Source organism: Thamnophis elegans, chromosome 3 (genome assembly GCF_009769535.1).
Source record: "Thamnophis elegans isolate rThaEle1 chromosome 3, rThaEle1.pri, whole genome shotgun sequence".
Lineage (NCBI taxonomy): Eukaryota > Metazoa > Chordata > Lepidosauria > Squamata > Colubridae > Thamnophis > Thamnophis elegans.
In genome coordinates this window covers 41,212,287-41,232,550 of record NC_045543.1, presented here as the reverse complement: position 1 = coordinate 41,232,550, position 20,264 = coordinate 41,212,287, and the positions used below count along the sequence as shown (strand labels likewise).

General features: G+C 39.7%; 1 protein-coding gene across 1 annotated transcript; it reads left to right on the top strand.

The window, feature by feature from the left end:
- The first annotated feature begins 1,101 nt into the window (after nt 1–1,101).
- C1S (complement C1s) lies at nt 1,102–19,477 on the top strand. The gene is made up of 12 exons (XM_032212765.1): nt 1,102–1,345; nt 1,697–1,805; nt 2,727–2,931; nt 4,880–5,057; nt 5,990–6,115; nt 8,022–8,221; nt 10,398–10,551; nt 12,736–12,851; nt 15,554–15,632; nt 16,441–16,572; nt 17,355–17,429; nt 18,005–19,477. The coding sequence occupies exons 2-12, from the start codon at nt 1,786–1,788 to the stop codon at nt 18,784–18,786; spliced, it is 2,067 nt and encodes a 688-aa protein (XP_032068656.1). The 5' UTR covers nt 1,102–1,345; nt 1,697–1,785; the 3' UTR covers nt 18,787–19,477.
- Nucleotides 19,478–20,264: the final 787 nt, after the last annotated feature.

The following is a 20,264-nucleotide window of genomic DNA, read 5'->3' as shown; positions in this document are numbered from 1 at the left end:
ATACACATAAGGAGTCCAAGTATGATCTGGGAAGCACTTCAGAAAACACCACTGTTACTTAGGTAGAACTATTGTAATCAGGATCAAAGTACTGTTTCCTCCCTTATCCTGACAGGCTTACCCTGTTTCAAGGTGTGAAAAATCCATTGGTCTTTGTAGGGCATTGCCTTGGAAGGAAGCCATGGGGCCGCAGTGATTTGAAAGAGAGGTAAGAGAAACAAGATAGGAATCAGCAATGGGAAACACAAATTTCATTTGGTTTGGGATCAATTCAAGGACATGTAGGAAGTGCTTCAGCTCAAGAATGTTCAACTCAAGAATCAATTTTATATTCATAGTTGTCAGTCAAGAGTCAATGTTGACTGACAGGTGGTTCAGGTGGTCAGGTCATTGATCAATGCTTTCCTCAATATAGTAGCACCCTCTCATAACAGCCAGTGACACAGCTGAGCAGTAGGTATCTTGGAAGCATGATCTCTTTAAGGAAAGCATGCTGTTCTCCAGCAGTCCATCACTCTTTGGCAGTCTGCTAGCAATCTCACATAGGCTTTGTAGGAAGCACTGTTCCCCAGTCTGGAATCTGGAGGAGGAGGGGGGGATCTGGGAAACTCCCAGTTCTTGGTTAGTACTGCTTGTGGACCTTAGACTTGAAAAGGTTGCCAAGATCTTATATACACAGCTAATCTTGCAGTCTCCCCTGAAGACTGAATTATTCCCATGCTAATAAGAATTCGTTCACTGCATTGCATTTGGTATGCATCCTCCATAAAACTTGAATAAATCTGCTGCAAATATTTGCATCAATTGACCTTCTTTCTGTGGCATTCTTTATGGCTATCTTGGATTTCTGTTTTATTTTTTTGTTTTGAAGCTGATATATGATAATGTGTGTTTGTGTGTGTGTGTGTTTGCGTGTTTAATAAGCTTAAGCTAAAGGTCACTAAATGACAAAGTCAATTATTTAAGCTTGTAAAAGCAATTGGCCACTATAATTGCGCAATTCTGTAAATTTGTTTTCAAAGTGGAATTTGGAATTTCCCTTATTTGCTTCTCAGAAGTCACCTGACTTATTTGGAAAAAAAAATCAACCATCCCTCTTTGGTTGATCTAAGGCTAGCAAAAATAAGACTTGTGCAACTGAATTATTTTAATATGGTTTTCGTTGGCTGAATTGTTTAGGGCTACAAGAAATGAAAGATAAAATTTTTAAACAGCAGAGGGAGACAGTGTTCCTTAACGAAGTTCCATTGTTTCTGAACAGAAATGTTGTTCAGTGCTGGTAGAGGAGAGAGGCAGAAAAGGCAAACAGAAAGAGAGGTCCAGCTGCAGAGACAAGGCGTTAAAGGTAAATCACTCTCAATTTCCTTTTCAGAAATAGGTATGCCGAGTATCTATTTTGGGATTAAGTTTTCTGCTCTAGTTTCCTAAGAGGTGATGCTTCTTCCAAGAGATCCCCGCTCTTTGAAGCGGGTATGATACTTTTTAAAAGAAAGAAGTAGCTTTATGTCAAGTTGAGCTCCAAACCTTTTGGCTCTGAGGAGTCTCCGGTCACATTGTCCACCTTATAAAATTCAACATACCTTTAGGACATGGTTTTACTTGCTAGTTGACGGTGAGAAATTATAGACAATGAATTCATGCTAGTTCCATTCTTTGGGGATGGGATTTTCACTTGATTATTCTGTTCATCCACCAGGCACACTTCAGGGGAGGAAACGTCCCACTGAGCAGGGTGCTGGGTTCTCTTAAATCTCATGATCCTGTGGCTTTGTGGAAGGAATAAGGATGGTGCTCTTACAGATATGGTAAGTTACTGAATGAACAGAGGGTTGTTGAACAAATAACTTGGGACTCTGGTTAATTACTTTCTTTGCTGGAAGGCCACTTCCAGATGAAAGTCAGGGTGATAGAAGATGTCCCACAATCCACTTGAATAACTGCATCTTTCCAGGGCTCCCAGCTGCTCCCGTCTCATGTCTAGGACCTCTGCTGCACATCCTCACTTAGCAGAGTGACTTTTCTGGCAGCAGTATCTCATCTGGGTCAATAGTAAGGGCCAGGAAAAACTCCATTGTCCTTTGGAGGCTCTGAATCAAGTTGCTGTGATTGTTACAGCCTATAGTGTATGGGATGGAAAGCTAAAGTCTTCATACTATGTGCATTCCCCATGGCTTTCTGACCGAGCAACTTGTGGAGTCACTTCTGTTCAAGGCAAGCAGCATATTCCTCCTCATTATCTGTTCTTAGGTTTTTGCACTGAAAAGGAGTGTGCAAGGACATTTCTTTTCTTTTCCATCAACATGATCTCGCAGAGGTTGCAAGGACATTCAGATTGCACATGTTTGTGTCCCACCACCATGCATTAGAGCCAAACTAACTATGGCTTAAGCAATGGTATATTATTAGCCATGGACCTCTGGGAAAAATCAGGATGTCCAAGCTGGAAGATCTTCCAAATACATTTTTTTCCGGTTCTGTGGGCGTAGCTTAGTGGCATGGTGTGGCTTGGTGGGGGTGGTTTGCTGGGCGTGGCAGGGAAAAGATACTGCAAAATCCCCATTCCCACCCGACTCTGGGGCCAGCCAGAGGTGGCATTTGCCAGTTCTCCAAACTACTCAAAATATCCGCTATCCAGAACCTGTCAGAACCTGCTGGATTTCACCCCTGGTCCAGGGGCGGAGTGTGAGTTTGACAGCCCTGCCCAATATTGATCTTTTCTCTTTTAGGAGCTTCATTTCCTTCCTCTTCCTGTCCTACACCGAGGCAATATCCATGCATGGAGAAATTCTGTCTCCAAATTATCCTCAAGCATATCCCAATGAGGCTCTGGAATCCTGGAAAATAGAGGTTCCTCCTGGTTATGGCATTCATCTCTACTTCACCCACCTGGATATCGAGCCATCTCAAAACTGTGAATATGACTTTGTGAAGGTACAGGGGCATATTTGTCTGTTGGAAACTTGAGAATGGAGATGTGTGTAGGCTGACGTTTGCCAGGCTGTGTACTCAAACACCCAGCTAGGAAACTATTTCAAGCAAGATATAAAACTTTTCTGGTGATATGTAAAAGTTAAGGATATGGATTGTTGAAGAGAGTTGAATATTGTTTCCACGCTAAGATCACACCTGTGCTACCACTAATGAATGAATTAACTACTTTGCCTGCTTCTGTATTGTAGATTTCAGTTAAGTCCATTATGGTAACCTCAAATAGAAAGTTTCTAGGACATGAATCCCTGTGCTAGATTGTTCTCTGGCTGTGTTCATAACTGGCACACAACCCCAAATGGGTAGAACATTTCCAAGCTAGTGAGTTTACCTAATTCACAATATTCTGAGTACAGGACATTTACCCCAAATTCCAGACATGGGAGCCTTCAACCCTCTCATTTGTCATGATCTACTGTTAGCTTTTTGTTTTTCATTCCAGCCTTATGGCATCTGGACACAGATCCAGCCTTTTCACAGCTCCAAAAGCCTTCTGCAAACCCCCCCCCCCAGCAAAGATGGCTACTTCCCTCAAGGAATCTTGGCAGAGAGTGCCTGCTTGTCATCCCTCTTATCCCTGTTCATGTTCCTGATTGTTTTTTTATTATTTTTAAAAACCTATAGTACTGTTTTCCTGTGGACCAGCCAACACTCTTTGTTAAAACAAATATTTAGCGGCGGCAGCAGCAGGAGACACGAATGCTTAGGGGAGGAGTCTCTGACAACCATCTTAATTTCCCTACAATATATGAAGATGGGGCGGGTGGGTAGTAAATTAAGATCTTAGTGTCTGCTGCTATCTTTAAATGGCAAGAATATTTAAAATAAATGCCATGTTTAGCCATCCACTACAGCTATTATCACAATGCTGGCCCAGGACAGCGCACATCTGTATTCTGAAGGAATAGAGGGAAAAGATAATTGAATGATAAACTGAAAGCATGAACAACGTCTTGGACATGCTATCCCAGCTTTCAGGAAGGGAGTAGCTTCAGAAATGCCTGGACCTCTGGATCATTACCTGGAGGCTGGATGGGGAAGTGGAAGCAAGTGAGGAATCGTGTGTTGTAATGTTGCAACCCAAATTCTACCCTTTATGAACTTATACATGCAATGTCTTCATGCAAGTAAGAATGGATGGAGCTTGTGTTGTGATTTCTCTATGCCCACTTCATCATTTGGATAACGCTGTGTATTAAAGGTCTTTACTTCAGTGATTCTAGAAAAGCAGCCATTTTCTGAGAAAATTAAACTTTGGGTGACATGAACAAAAAAGGGGACGAAGGGCAAATATTGCTGGATGATATTGATGTCATTTAGATGACAAAATAGGTTTGGCATTAAGGGGCCATTTTGAAATCATGGTAAATGAAATGCAAAAGGGCAATTTTTACCTTAAACCTCCTCAGAGCATCCCAGCATACAAAAAAAGAGGCAACCTTGTAGACTCTACTGCTCTAAGAGCCACAAAAGGGGAGTTTATGGGCTACACTTGTTTCATTCTGGCAAAAGAGCATTGAGGAATTGTTGCAAAGGGCTGCTGTCTTGAAACCCAAAGATGACCTTGGTCAATATCTGCCACTGCATTACTGTAGAAAACCATGTTTGAAACCCAGAAGGGAGAGAGGAATCCTAAAATGGCTCCATCTTGACTCTGTTGGGTATAAGACAGAGGGGAAAGAAAACACAGGGAGGCTTTCAAGGTTCTGTTAGTCAATAGTCAATTTCCAGTCAATCTTATGGAATCTTTTTCCTGACTTGGCCTACCTTGAAGGACTGGCACAGAAATATGAAAGAAGGATGTTCTCTGGTCCCAAGGACGGTTTACAGCGTTTTGGATGAAAATATAGTTAAACATAAGTCTTTATTCTTGTTCATCTGATCCTTCCAGGTCCTGTCTGGTGAACAGGTGGAGGGTCAGTTCTGTGGACGAAAAACGAGGCGCGCACGGGGTTCTCCTATCCTGGAAGAACTCCATGTGCCCTACAATAGTTTGACTATCCTATTTCAGTCTGACTTTTCCAATGAAGAAAGATATACTGGATTTGCTGCCTATTACACTGCAATTGGTAAGTCCTTAGCTGTCAGGGGCAAAAGATCAGGACCACACATGATGTTCCAATTGAACTGATTTATTACTAATCATGCCTTTGCACAAGAATTTACTCAACTACTGTTAGCACGATCTTGATTAGATTAGATAAGGGTAACAGAATTCAAGAAGGGGTGGACTTAGTCTGTTTGTGACTATGTAGAGACTCTAGGTTGATTCCTATTTTGACTCCATCCACAGGCTCTGTCACACCTTCTTCTATATTAGCTGTCTCTTATGAGCAGATAAAGGTGTGTGCCTTGAGGAGAATTACCAAAAACTTTTTTTTAAAAATGGAACCATTTCTGATTCCTCTGAAAGAAGTGAACCTCTCTGCCCCATTCAAGAGCTCCGTCTTAACCTTCCTGGGGGAAGGATATTGCACCCCGCCCGAGTGTTGAGTGTTGAATGCAAGTTGTGTTTTTATCATTTTATTTTATTCACATATTTTTTGTTTTTGCATTTCACCCCCTTCCCTATGATTGTAAGCCCCCCTGAGTCCCCTCAGGGAAAAGGGCGGCCTATAAATTCTAATAAAATACAAATAAATACAAATACAAAATCCCCATTCCCTCCCCACCCCACTAACCTGCTTTCCAGCTCTGTTCTTCTGTTCAGGGAAACAAAAGAAGATCAGCTGGGAGGCTGGGAGGCAGAGAGGGGCAGAGCCAACTGGTTCTCTGAACTACTCAAAATTTCCGCTTCTGGTTCTCCAGAACCTTTCAGAACTGTCTCAATGCCACTTCTGCTCTTTTTCCGATAAAGGATGGCTCGGGATTTAGGAAAGACATTACTGGGATTCCCTAGGAGACAAAGCCAGGCTGGTAAAATCTTGGGGTGGTGAATTATTGTTTTTGTCATCTTTGCCCCTATTGAGGATTTTTCTACATCACTTTTCCTTTCTTACAGATGTGAATGAGTGCACAGATTTTGTGGAAGAGGCCTGTAGCCATTATTGCAATAACTATATTGGTGGCTACTATTGCTCTTGTCCTCCTGAATATTTCTTGCATGAAGATAAGAAGACATGTGGAGGTATCATTCATTGACTTGTAGATTATACACCTGCATGGAATCAGTGACAAAACGTTCATTGTGATGTTAATAGTCATAACACTTGTATGCTGCTCAACTCCCAATGATTATGGCAGTTCACAACAATCAAACAAAGAAATTACAATAAAAGTCAATAAAACAATGGCAAACATGACAGACTAGAGGGAATGAAATGAGGGAAGTTTCTCTCCCCTTTACCAAGGCCCAGGGCTTCACAGCTCTTCGAAACAACAGCTAAGTGGGAGCCATCTGGCTCTCTGTGGGGACCTCCTTCCAGATGGCATGTGCTGCTGCAGAGAAGGCATGCTCCTGGGTTCCCAATAGATAACATTGTTTAATCAAAGGTACCCAGAGTGTGCCAACTCTGCATGATCAAATTGGGCAGGCAGGTGGTCTCTCAAATAACTGTTCCCTCTCTGTAACCAAAACCACTGTGTGAGTGCAGAAGAATAAGGCTTGTGTTGTTGACATCACAATGCAATTTGTCATCATCATGATTAGAAATAGATTTGATTTGTATCTGCCTTTCTGTCATTCAAGGGGAAAGCTAAAAAACAACAACACAAAGAAGTAAAATCTTAACACTTCATTAAATTATTGTTAATTTAAAATTAAAACAGTTGACTACATAGAAGAATTTCCTAAAAATAGAAAGTATAGAATTAACCACAACTCACAAATGAACATTTTAGTATGAAACCAACATCAGAGGCTTTCTCTTATGAACCTGACAAACAGACTATAGAAAGCTGAAGAGGGCATCTTTTGCTGACTCTAATTTCCCAACACTTTAATATAGGAATAGATGGGTTGTCATATTTGATAGCTAGCGGTTTTGGTTTTAAAAATCAAGAATATGCAAGTTTACATCCTTACACTGAAGTCCAAACTGAGGTAAAACTAAGTAACTTTATTTACAAAATGTGCTGCAACAGTTTCCCAATGATCTCAGCTTCCTGAGTTTTCATTCATTTGTACTCAGATTTATTTATTTATTTAAAACATTTATTCAGCTGCTCATCTTACAGTGAATTCTGGGCTCACTTTCCTTCTGCTTCATCAGTTTTGTTCTCCATTAAAGAAGAGAACTGAACAGTCACGTGGGACCAAGAGTGTCCATAGTTCATTGCTTCCTATTCAATTGTCACTAACAGAAGGAACATTCAGGAAACAAACTTGAGTCCATGAAATGTCTGAGATAGACCTTTTAATTGGTCCTCTGACTCTGCAAAACCTACCTACCAATATTCAGCTTAAAGCTCATAAGATCTTCATTCTCACACCACAATGTTCTCTTAGAATACCAAATCTAGAGTATGCCCTGATGCATGTGTGGGTCCACATGTTGATTAGGGTAAGTGCCTGGTCCCCATGGTTGATCTGAACTTCTCAGAGATTTCCCATTTAGAAATTGTGTATGGATATCTAGCCTTATATTAAGGCTTATATATAGTATTTGCAGAGCAAGTTTTCTTTAAAACTTAGACAAGAGTTAATTTTTAAGGGGGGAAAAATCTGAACTAATATGGGTCATTCTCTTATGAGCCTCCTTCAGAAATGATTGAGATGGGAACTTAGAGAAAATGTATGGAGTTAACCAAGGAAGTTAATATCAGAGAATATGTTCTTCTGATAAACTATATCCTCTTCTCCTAAGACAATACCTTGAGAAGGAGAAGCCCAAGAAATTCAAATGCAGAAACTTCAAATGAAATATGTGATGGATTGGTAAAAAATATTATATCCCTTTCATATCACCCAAAGCACTGCTGTTGCCAATTCACTGTGCCTACTTTTAAACCATAAGGAGAGCCAAATAGTAACCACAGACTTCCGTCAACATTATTTCTATTCTTTCTGCCATTGCTTTTCTTCTAAACTCTAGTGAACTGCAGTGGGAATGTATTTACCGAGCTGTCTGGGGAAATTACCAGCCCCAACTATCCCAGGCCATATGCTGAGAACTCCCACTGTGATTACCATGTCATCCTGGAACCAGGATACCAGGTGATCCTGAGCATTGGGAACAACGACTTTGAAGTTGAGCCAAGTGACTCAGAAGGAACTTGCCCAGATGCCTTGAGAGTAAGTGATTGTGATGGTTCTTGATTATGAACTTTTCCTGTTTAGACTGCATCCTAACTTTGTTCCTTATGAAAATGAGGGGCTGACTTGACTTTTACAATCCATTGAAGTCCTGGAATGTATGAATTGTAGCAGTGTAGAATGTCTGAGCAGGAATATGGCAAATTTGCTTTCCCAGCAGTGTGTTCAACTTTGCTCTCCTGCTAAATAAAATTAGAAGGGGGAAAGGAGGTCTACATAAATGGACTGAACTTCAACATATGCAACAGAAGGATACTTGTATACTCTTGACCTTGTTGGAAAGATTTGCTTCTGTTGCCTTAGAAATTCCCTTTCTCCTCCTGTTCATTCTTCTTTTTCCAGATGTTTTAGTGATCTTCTATAAATAGAGACAATTTTCATTTAGGATGCTAAAAGATCATCTCTGGGTCTCAGTTCAAGAGCAGATAGATTACAGTGAAATCAAATAACAACTCTAAAAATTAATAGCAAAGTCAACATACTTTGAGGGAATCACAACTGAAGCTCCCCTTCTACATGTATAGTTAATTCCAGCGAGATTTCTCAGATTTCTCTTATCCACACTCAGTGAATAATGGGTTTTTGCAGAAATCAAATAAAAAGGAGTCAAGATATTTCTATGCTCAAACAATGGCTATTTATTGTTAAAACCCGGTTCCTGCAAATGAATGCAGATTTAAATATTGTATTGTAGTGCTATTGGTATCCCAACATACAAAATCTTTCTATCACTTCTTAGTTTACCACCAAAGGATTACTGGCTTACTGTCATATCTAGTAAACACATTGGATATTATGGGTTTCACTGTTTCTTCATGTGCTTAACTGAGTGATAATTGTGTTTTGACACAATATTACTAGCGTGATATTTCATACATAAAATACATAGTAAAGATTGTGTCTGGGACTCTGAACTCACACATCTAGCTCTCTTATAGATATTTCAGACCATTTTGACTAATGCTCAGCTTAAAAACTCCAGGAAAAAAATGAAGTTTTCAAGCCCTTCAGGAAAAAAGGAAACAAAGATCTAAGCAGCGTTTCGTATCTAGTTATTCAGTAAGAAGTGATTAAATTCTGTTTTTATATCAAGATCTCTGTTTCTTGCATTCTGTGCTAATTCTTAAATAATCAGGGAAAAGAAACCAAAGAACAAAATTTTTTCTTTGGTGTCTCTTTTTATTTGAATTAAAAAAAAATCAGTAAAAATTCAGGATAGTAATAATAGACTGGGCCAGAGAAAGCAGTTGCTTCATTAAGGGAATGAAGCAAACCCATTGACATTCTTCTCTACCAAATATTTAAAGACATTTTAGGAGAACAAAGTGAGTGGAATATTGACGTCTGATACTTAATACTCTTCCATGGCATTTCTAATTGAAATAGCAATCTTCTTTTTAGGACTAAATCCAGACCAGTCAATATTTCATATCCAGTTATTGAGTAGGAAGATGATTGTTCTGAGTATTCTGTGTTCTTTCAGTCTCTGGGAGGACTGACAAATGCTTAGCACATTCTTACATGATATGTCATTAAACGTATTTAATAACATCAATAACCTGCTTCTATTTAGATTTTGCTGCTCAGTACATTAATATTGAATGCATCCTTAGCTGTATCTTTAATTCTTCAGCCGACAGCCCTTACGCTTATTTTACACCTGGAATGTCTGCCTCAGTCTTTTGACTACAGGGAGTCCTCAATGTATAAACACAACTGAGCCCAAAATTTCTGTTGCTAAGCAGGACAGTTCTTAAATACATTTTGCCCAATTTTACGACCTTTTCTCTCACAGTTGTTAAGTGAATCACTGCAGTTTCTAAATTAGTAACACTAATGGTTATTAAACCATGAATCATGCTTCCCCTGTGCATGTCAGAAGCTTGCATAGGGGATCGCATGATCCTCAGGACACTGCAATCATCCTAAATATGAGTCAGTTGCCAAGCGTCTGAATTTTGATCCCGTGACCATGGGGATACTGCAGTGCTTATAAGTGTGAAAAACAGTCATAAGTCACTTTTTTCAATGCTGTTATGACTTTGAAGGGTCACTAAACAAACTGTTGTAATTTGGGGGACTACCTTTATTACAATGCTTCTTTTTCTTTTTCTTTTCTAACCTTTCTCCAATATTCCTACTTGCTGTTCTGTAGGTTTCGGCAGGGGATCAGAATTTTGGTCCTTATTGTGGCAGTACATTTCCTGGGCCTCCTAAAATCAACACCAAGAGCAACACTGTGGACATTTTCTTCAAAACAGATGAAGTTGTACAAATGAAAGGCTGGAAAATCCGCTATTTTGGGGACCGTGAGTAGATCTCTTCTGCACTGTTCCCTCTAAGGTGCGCGGCTGCGCGGCCGCGCACGTGGCAAGAAACCCCCGTGCAGCAGTTTCTAACTGCCGCGCAGAGATTTCTACCAAAGCAAACGTGGGGAAGTCCTTTGCAGGCGGCTAGAACTGGCCGCCCACAAAGGACCTCCCCAGACTTGTTTTGATGAGCCGTCCGTGGCAGTGGTGCCTCTCCCTCCACGCGGAGCACGTGAGCTGGCCCCCGCGTTATCCCTCCCCCTTCCTCCTCTGCCGTGCTTTTGAGGCCGCGGGAGCTAGTAGGAAAGCTGCGGAGGTGGAGGCGGCGGCAGGGGTAACCCAGAGCCCAGCTGAGGTGCTCTGAGCGGAGGGGGAAGAAGGAGAAGAAACAAGAGGACTGGTGGCTTTGCAATGCAACCCCCTGGTCCCGCCGGCCGCGGATTTGATTCGGCGTAAGCGGGGGCCGAACACATGCTGCACCATGTCTTTGCTGTGAGGCGGAGTAATTCAACCCCCCCCCCAAAGAACGTGTGTGTGTGTGTGTGTGTGTGTGTGTGTGTGTGTGTGATTCCGCTTGATGAGATGGTGGTAGAAAAAGTATACGAATTGCGAATTGGATCAAAATTGGTGGCCAAAGGAGTGGAGGGAGGGAAGGAAGGAAGGAAGGAAGGAAGGAAGGAAGGAAGGAAGCCCTGCCCCCTGTGAAAAAAACTGAAGATGGAGCAGTGAATGAATAAACCATAAAAGCAACAAACAGTTAATGCGTAAGTAAGCTGAGGAGCAAGTTCTCAACTAAGGAAGCAATATAAGAAAGAAATATAAAAAGCTCAATATGCCAAAACACATATTTTAGTCTTCATTTAATTACTTGTATTGTACTCTGATGTAACATCTTTTTAAAGTTAACGTTAGTTAGAAAAGATAGGGTATAAAACTTAAATAATAAAAAAAATGTACATTCATTTTGAAAAATAAATGCAATACTTGATTAATTTCATATCTTTATTTAAAATAGTTTTGGCATGGCATATGATTTTATTGACTCAGTTGGGAATGAATGTTGTATCTGATTCTGAGATATATATATTCTTAAGTAACATAACATATAGCATATTGTCCAAACTTGCTAGACCATTTAATTGATCTTACTACTTTAAAGGGGGAGAGTATAGTGTTTGAGTGGCACTTTTCATGCCTGGCATTCCTCAGGCTGAAACCTCACTCACAATCGGCGCTTGACGCTTGGAATGTTGCGCAAATGTCCAGCAGACGTAATAGCAGTTCAAACTGTTGCTCTCTTAGGTGCTCAGGCATGAAACTGTGCAGCTCAAACACTATACTTTTCCGCTCAAACTGAAAAAAAATTAGAGGGAACATTGCTCTTCTGAGGAAACAATGGGGCGAATTCAAGTGCTGAAGTAGGGAATTGGATTGTTATAACAGGACAAATGTTTGTTTCCAAGGAGCAAACAAAAAAGGATGATATTTGCAGAATGGTAAATGAGTTACTATCAGCAGAAAGAATGTTGTCTATAAGAATTCTTCTTGAGTTAATTACATATTGTCCTGGACAAATTGTGAATGGGTAGATTATGGGGGCTAGGAGCTTTCTTTGACTGTAGATGAAAAAACGTTTGAGTTGGTGACTGGTTTGGAGTAGTTAACCCCAACTCAGGTCCACTAAAACCAGGAGCAGAAGAAAAATGCAATATCGTATCTAGGATGTTTATTGTGCAATGCTTTGGAATGGAATTTCCTTCAAAACTGGACTATGCGGAGTAGTAATATGTCATTACTACTACATTATCAGTTCCTTCCCCATTTTGCATTAAGTTAGAAAATATAAAACAAAATCATCTCAATAAAAAAGAATAGGAATCCATGTTATATATAGAGAGAGCCTGTTTTCAAGATCAGTTTGGAAGGCAAGAAGATTTTAGCAGAAAGCTTTGCAATTCTGGTAGATCACACCCTTCCTTTCCTCTTTCTCCTTATTCAAAAATGCTAGGACAAGAAAGCATACTTGGTCTCATTGAAGAAAGGGTGAAGTACTGGCCAAACTCAAGACTTTTACTGGTGCTGATTCTGACTGTTGGTGATAGAAAAGGGGACAGGTGTGTGTGCTTGTATATGTTTGTATACCTTAAGGTCATTGATTTCTGATACCCTTTTCCCTTTTTAAAGCAATGCCCTGTCCACAGACTGTTATTTCAAGATCTGTTCAGCATCCCCTAAGAGACTCTTATGTCTTTAAGGATTCTGTGAAGGTGACTTGCATAGAAGGCCATGAGATTGTAATGGTAAGTAATTTGTGTTTTGGATTGAAGGCTCTCCATAAAGTTCCTGTGGAACCTGTTGGTGCTACAGTGGTTCTTGATTTATTCAAGGAAGAAACGACAAACCATGAATTTGCATGTTATGTGGCACAACCATCATTTCTGGGAAGCCAACATCATGTTATTTCCCTGAATGACAATAAGAGAGATCCCACAGTTCTGCAAAAGGGTTGGTTCTCCTTTCTGACCATGAGTTAAGACCAGAAAGCAATGATGGACAGGCTAAAGATCAACTGCAGGAAGGCTGGCTCAGCCACGTGAACACGAAAGTCTTGCCTGCCATTTCAAGACAGCAGGAACATCAGCAATCTCCCAGCTTAATTTGCCAGCACTGCACCTTTCTAGACAAAAGTTGGGAAATAGAAGGAAGCCAGCACCTGCCAGGATGCTCTTGTTGGTGAGTGGAAACTCACCAGGGCAAACTCAGGTGACAGATAAAAGAGGAAAGAAAGAGCCTATAACAAATTGTGATGGCACCAAAGCGATGCTGTGAGTGCAATGAAATCATCCTAGAAATGCCACACTTCCATTAGAATCTCTGCATTAGAAATATAAATGCAACCATTTGTATGATTTGTAACTTGCCCTCCCAACATGCTCTCCCTCTGTTTTCTGCAGGATCAAAGGTAGATAAAGCATATGAGTAAGTTTCAAGGAAATGAGGATTCCTGGCATCATTAGTTAAAAGACACACTTCAGTTATTCAGTCTTTCATCCTCTTAATGGATCCCCACCACCACTGGTGTTAAGAATACATAGAACACATGATAGGAAACTTAGACACGGAGAAATCCTAACCGTAACCCTAATCATGATATTTTATGAATGAGGAATGGTGAAACAAGCTTCATACAAAACTTTATTCATTTTTGCCTTAGCTCAGTATATAAAAAAGAACATTGTTATTTAATACTCTATTATAACATGGTTTCTCCTTGTTCCCCCCAATGTCTACAAGAATGGAGCTCATGCCTGAGGGTTTTTCTCAGAAGTGCTATACATCTCTTTTGCTGACAAAAACTTCACCAGGATAAAATCTGCTGTCTCCACTGGGGACCCTTAAACTGCCTCTATAGGCAAAAGGGGAAATGAAAATCCTAGGTGTTTGTACTTAATTTGTCAAACTTTGGCTTGTTGCTTATCTGAGTTTCTGCCTGACCCAGTTTTTCTGAATGGATTACCAAATCTGCATTTCTAAAAGGTGGGCTCCTCAGTTTCTGCTTGGGGCAGGGTTAGTGGATGGTTTTGAGAAATGCCTTGATTTCTGAACTTTGGCATCTTTCAACAAAGGTTTGTGCCCAGACTGTTAGATTGCTGATCAGGCTGGGTTTTTTTACAGTGGATTAAATGCATTGAGAATTGCTGGGGGAAATCTGTTCCTTGAAGGAGATGGTTGGTTTAGAAATATGAAATACAAAATGGTGGGTGTTTTTGTTTTGAAAGTAAGCTTCATGTTGTGCTCATCCATGTGTGTGTGTGTGTGTAGTATGCCTCTCCCTCTCTCTCTTAACAAGGCAACTCTAACTATCCTGGAGCCCACCAGATATCCACCTGGGAAATGGTGGGTAGTGGGAGTGTATCCATTTTGAAAGAGCCAGGTTCTCCAACTCCCCAAAAGAGAAAGGCCCCATGGAAGACTCCACAGGTTCCAGAGGAGGCAGTTTGTTTGTCTCAGCCTGAAATGGGTAGTAGGTATTGGCCCAATTCCTTTTGACAGCACTGCTGATGGCAAAATGAATTAAACCTTCTGCACCTTGAAAGTGCTGTGAATTGCTAGGTGCAAGTGGGGAAAGGTTTCTTCCTCATTCCTTTGGAAGTGTCCCAGGGCCTTTCCCCACTTGTACCTAGCTACAAGATAAACATGTCATGGCAACCTTGTTTTTTTCCTGTCCTGTCTCCAGGACAGGAGTTCACCTCATCCCCACCCGATACCACAGGCAGCTTGAAACACACACATGCACACACAGACAGACATACAGTTATAAAAAATTTGAAAGATAAAACTAAGGAAAGTAAACTAATAAATGCAGTGTAAGTAGAGGGGGGAAAGCATGGAAAGAAATAGAAAAAAGGAAAAGGAAAAGGGGGAAAGAAGAAAAGGAAAGGAAATCAGGAAAGGAAAGAAGAAAAAATAAACATTTGGTCTTCTTAAGAGAGTTAAAATTTATACTTTACTTTCTCTTTTTAAGGTTACAACATATCATAGTCTATAATCTATCTTTTTTAAATACTTTATTGAAAAGACAATGCCATATCAGGGTAACAATTACAAATAAAGCAAAGCCAAAGAAAAATCAATAGCAAATCTTAACATACTTAACAAGCTAATAACTATAACAGTAATATATTTACAGTAATTATAATAATACAACCAATGGAAAAACTAGAAAAGAAAATGAGTTTTAGCTAAATTTCTACTTACATTAGCCTATTTACAATTTTCCAACATTATATCCATAATTCTAAGGATATAATCTATTCTTTTTAATCACCATACCCATAAATCACATTCATTTTTTTCTTTTTTCAGCATAATGTCCATAATGGGTTTCCAGTCATTAATAAATGTGTTTATTCCCCTTTTTATAACCAAACTAGTCAGTTTTGCCGTCTCTTCTAATTCTGTCATTTTCACAAACTCTGCTATTTCGGAATCCTTCTTTCAGCCACGAGGCAGTACAAGATCCTTCTACTCTAGCTGTCAAAGCAATGGCAAATGGAGCTACTCAGATTACAGCTGTGTTCGTAAGTGATTTACAATAGTCTGATGTGTTTTCTTATGGTCTCAAGATAATAATGATACGATACAATATGATAATGAATAAAATGTGAGAAGTAGACACAGATGTCTTGCCAAAGCAGTAAAAATAGATGAATCACAGGGCTCAGAGAAACTTTAAAGAATCATCCTCTTATACATAATTTTCCTCACACCTGTCAGCAGGTCTATGACAATTTTCCACGAACAACTCGCCACAGCCAACTCATCACGGGATAACTCACTATGGCCAACTTGCCATGGGTCAACTCATTGTGGGACAAGTTACACTAATATCAAACAAATGGTGGAATAGAATCATTAAAGAACAGGTGCAAAAGGAGGGACAAAATGTGAATGCCAAGCATTAAAATATGTTTTATTTATTTTAAATAATTGAATTGAATTGTTAAATTGTCCTGAGGTGAGTTGTCCCACAGTAAGTTGGCTGTGGAAAGTTAGCGATGGCGAGGTGGCCACAGTGAGTTGGCTGCAGTGAGTTGTCCCATTCTGCCTGTCAGCCTTCCATTATATAACCACGCTGGATCAACCACAGAGTATATGATGGGTGCTGTATAGTCAAAAGCTGTGGAGGTTGAGAAGGATTTAATCATTTAATCCAGTATAGTTTGAAAATCTTTATATGACATGAAATACTCACCTATAGAAGTTTTGCCTGAGGAGGGCTACTCTTAAGAAATAATGCAACATGGGATGGATGGATGCAACATAAAGGAAAATGGAAAGGTGAACTACTCTAATCCTGCCTCACTCTGTTTTTCATTTGCCTTGCAGCTGTAGACTGTGGTGTGCCTGATCCCATTAAACATGGAGATATCGTTTACCTGTCAGGATCGGAGGAGACACAGTATCAAACCACTATCCGTTACGAATGCCACAAACCTTATTATACCATAAAGGGCAAAGGTATGTCCCATCCTTTCTTTCCTCCACTGAAACCTTCCAAGTCAGAAATTAAGAACACCATTTTGCTCATTTTACAGTTGCCAGCCTCAGGAAGACAGGATTGGGGTGGGAAGGTTCACTAGGCTGGGAATTTTTTGCCAAAAATTGAAGTACTATGAAGAGTAAGCATAGTGATACAAAGAAACAAGATTATCATGATCTTATGAGTCTTCCTCACCTTATAGTTCAGTCTTTATGATCTTTCTGGCGCCTTGGCTGTTGTGTACTACATGGCAGAGGCTGCAACCTGAAACATCTGCAAGCTATGTGCTTCTTTCTCTGTGCCTCCACACAGCAGATCTTCACTTTCTATCTGCCCCTCACAGCTATTCTGTTCCCCACGAACCCCTTGTTTTTATTTTTCAAATCTCAACTGTATATTCTTTCAGTTGTTTCCATTATCTTCTTATATTATCTCAGTATCTTATTTATCACATTCCAGTTTCATTTGTTCAGTTAGAATGCCATACTCATTAATAATTTTGTCTTTAATAATTTTTAAAGCAAAATGTTTGTGTGTGTGAGAGAGAGAGAGAAAGAGAGAGAGAGAAATTATTGGTTAAAATATTTGGTAAATCAGTTGATAAATTCCTTTTACAATTGTTACTTTTTTAAACACATCTTTGTTGGGTTGATAGTAAGTCGTAGCTGAATGCTTCTTGGAGTTTGTGATATATTTTATAGTCTTTTAATCAGAATTAATGATAATATTGTATTTATAAATAATTGCTTTATTTCCAAAGAAACATATCAATGTTCATCCGATGGAATATGGGTTGATGAAGAAGGGAGATCAGGGCTTCCAGTCTGTGAGCCAGGTACAGTCTATCTACTGTATAATTCTCTGTGCTTTTCTCTAAAAATGAAGTTCATATCAAGTTGCAATTACAAAATAATAATGTTGCTTCTCTTTTAATTCCAAAATAACAGTACTTTCTGTGGTACCTCTTTTGCCAGAGAAAATTTGTAAACTTTCTCCAGTTTAAAGTTTTATAAAATTGTAATGATCTGCCATGCTCTGAATTTTATTAGTTTAATTTGTTTTGGAAGATTTAAACCTTTCTTTAATACCAACCCTACCAGAAGTTCTAAAACAAGGAATCATTTTGGGAATCCTTGTTAGGACATTGGAAAGAACAATTGAAGTATAAGGAACAATCCAAAGAGGAACCAAAGAAGAATCTGAACCTTGCTTGGATGTCCCTGGGCTTAGTATTTTTTTTTATGTGAGTCAAGGAATCATGCTCTGGATTGTAGGTTTAGTGGGCTATGCCTATAGAGTTGTACCAATACTATTTTTCCTTTTTCTCCCATGTTAATTGAATATATCTGTTTCTGATATTTATTCTGCTTCCTCTCTGACTAAAAATGGTTTCTTCTGTTTTTGCTTTAGTTTGTGGAATTCCCAAAAAAAGTATTGAAGAAATAGGGAGGATTTATGGAGGCACGCTTGCTAAAGAAGGAAATTTCCCTTGGCAAATCTACTTTGATGAGCCACGAGGTGGTGGAGCCCTCATTTCAGAACAATGGATACTTACTGCAGCTCATGTGCTAGATGGTGTTCCGTACCCAGTTCTCTATGCTGGGTTGTTCAATGTGAGTCAAAGGGCCAAGAGTGCTACTGAGCCACTGAAAATAGTGGATACATTCATTCATCCTAAATGGGCCCAAAGTGGATCAGGGACCAGGACAAACTTTAATCATGACATTGCTCTCTTAAGATTGAAAGAACCTTTGACAATGGGCCCCACTATTTCTCCAATTTGCCTTCCTGGCATATCCTCAGAATATGATCCACAGGTAGGGACATTGGGCTACATATCTGGCTGGGGCAAGACTGATGCGGTTCGAACAACTCCTAGATTATCAGTGAGACTCAGGGCAGCTTGGATCCCTGTGGTGAACATGGATACATGCAGAAATGTGAAACGAGACATAGGTTATGTCTTCACAGAAAATATGATTTGTGCTGGGGATGGCCGGCAGGACAGCTGTCAGGGAGACAGTGGTGGGGCATATGCTATCAAAGACCCCCAAAATGACACACGCTATTATGTTGCTGGACTGGTTTCATGGGGGCCAGAATGTGGCACTTATGGTCTTTACACTAAAGTGACAAATTACGTGGATTGGATCAGAAAGGTTATGAAGGAGTATAGAGAACCTGAAGAGTAGATGATTCCTCTCCTTATACATTATCTGTCTACCAGGAACCTACTGACTCTCAAGAGGTTTTGTCAAATCCATAAACCTAACACGCAAAAAGAAATTTGCAGCTAAGATCCATATTATTGCAAGTCGCTTTACATTGCCTTTCTCCTCTTTCTTCAGGATAAGTAAAGTAGTAGCAGACCAGAGGTGGATTCCTACTGGTTCAGACCGGTTTTGCTGAGTAGGTAGTAACTTGGCCAGCCACACCCCCAAACTGGTTCTATTGGCACCATAGCTGCCACCATCTTGTTTTTTGCTTCTGCAAATGCGCAGAAGCATTTTTTTACTACTGTGCATGCGCACTAAGCACGTCCCTGAGCAAACCGGCCCAAAGGAGCTCTTTGTGTCCTTCTTGCATAAAAACCAATATACACTCATAAAGACAAGAATATTTTGCTTGTAGTTTTCATTCGTTGTATGATACAGGTTGCTTCAGGGCCTCAACAGGTAATATCAGTGTCAAACAATGGGAATATCTTCTTTCATACAAGGAAAAGTAAAGGTAAAGGAGTCCTTGTGGATTTTACTCTGCTAGTCATTAACCAACTTTATGCAGTGGTGCCCATCTCTGTTTCTAGGCCATTGAGCCAGCATTGACCAATGACATTTCCACAGTCAGAATGGTCAGAATGACGTCATGCCACAGCTCAGAGTGTACAGCAAAACAGAGAACACTGTTACCTTCCCACCAAACTGGTACCTCTTTATCTACAGCTAGTCCTCAACTTATGACCACAATTGAACCCAAAATTTATGTTGCTAAGTGAGAAATTTGCTAAGTGAATTTTGTCCCATTTTATGACTTTTCTTGCCACATTTATGTTAAATGAATCACATGTGGTGATTGGTGGTTCTGCTTCCTTAATAAACTTTCTTTCCAATCAGCCTCCATGTTGTTTCCAGTGTCTTTCTCCCAGCTTGGAACTGAACCAGCTGGATTTTTCTTTTAACAAAACAAAGAAGGAAGGAAGGAAGGAAGGAAGGAAGGAAGGAAAAAAAGAAAGAAAGAAAGAAAAAAAATCAGCCAGCAAGCCAGCCTTGACAGGCCCCTATAGGCTACCCGAGAAGCTTCATGGTATCTTTATTTGCAGATCGGATTAAAAAAATAAAATAAAAGGAAAGGAATTATTTTAAATATGAAAGTAATGATCCCCATAAGACAAACTCTTTTATTAAAAACAGTACCATATGCTGAATGATGAGTACAGCCTTGTACTTCACCTGACACAGACTCTGAGAATGAGGCAGAATATTGTCAACTGCCAAATATTCTTGAGCAACTTCCATTTAGAATTTAGAAATTCGATTGTGTTATGTTAAGTTGCACATAAACCAAGGATTTATTTACTCCATTGTGGATCTTTGTGTATTTTTTTCATCATTTCCTAGAACAGAACTTTGTGTACTCTGGACCATAGTTCTTTTTCTGCTGCAAATATATA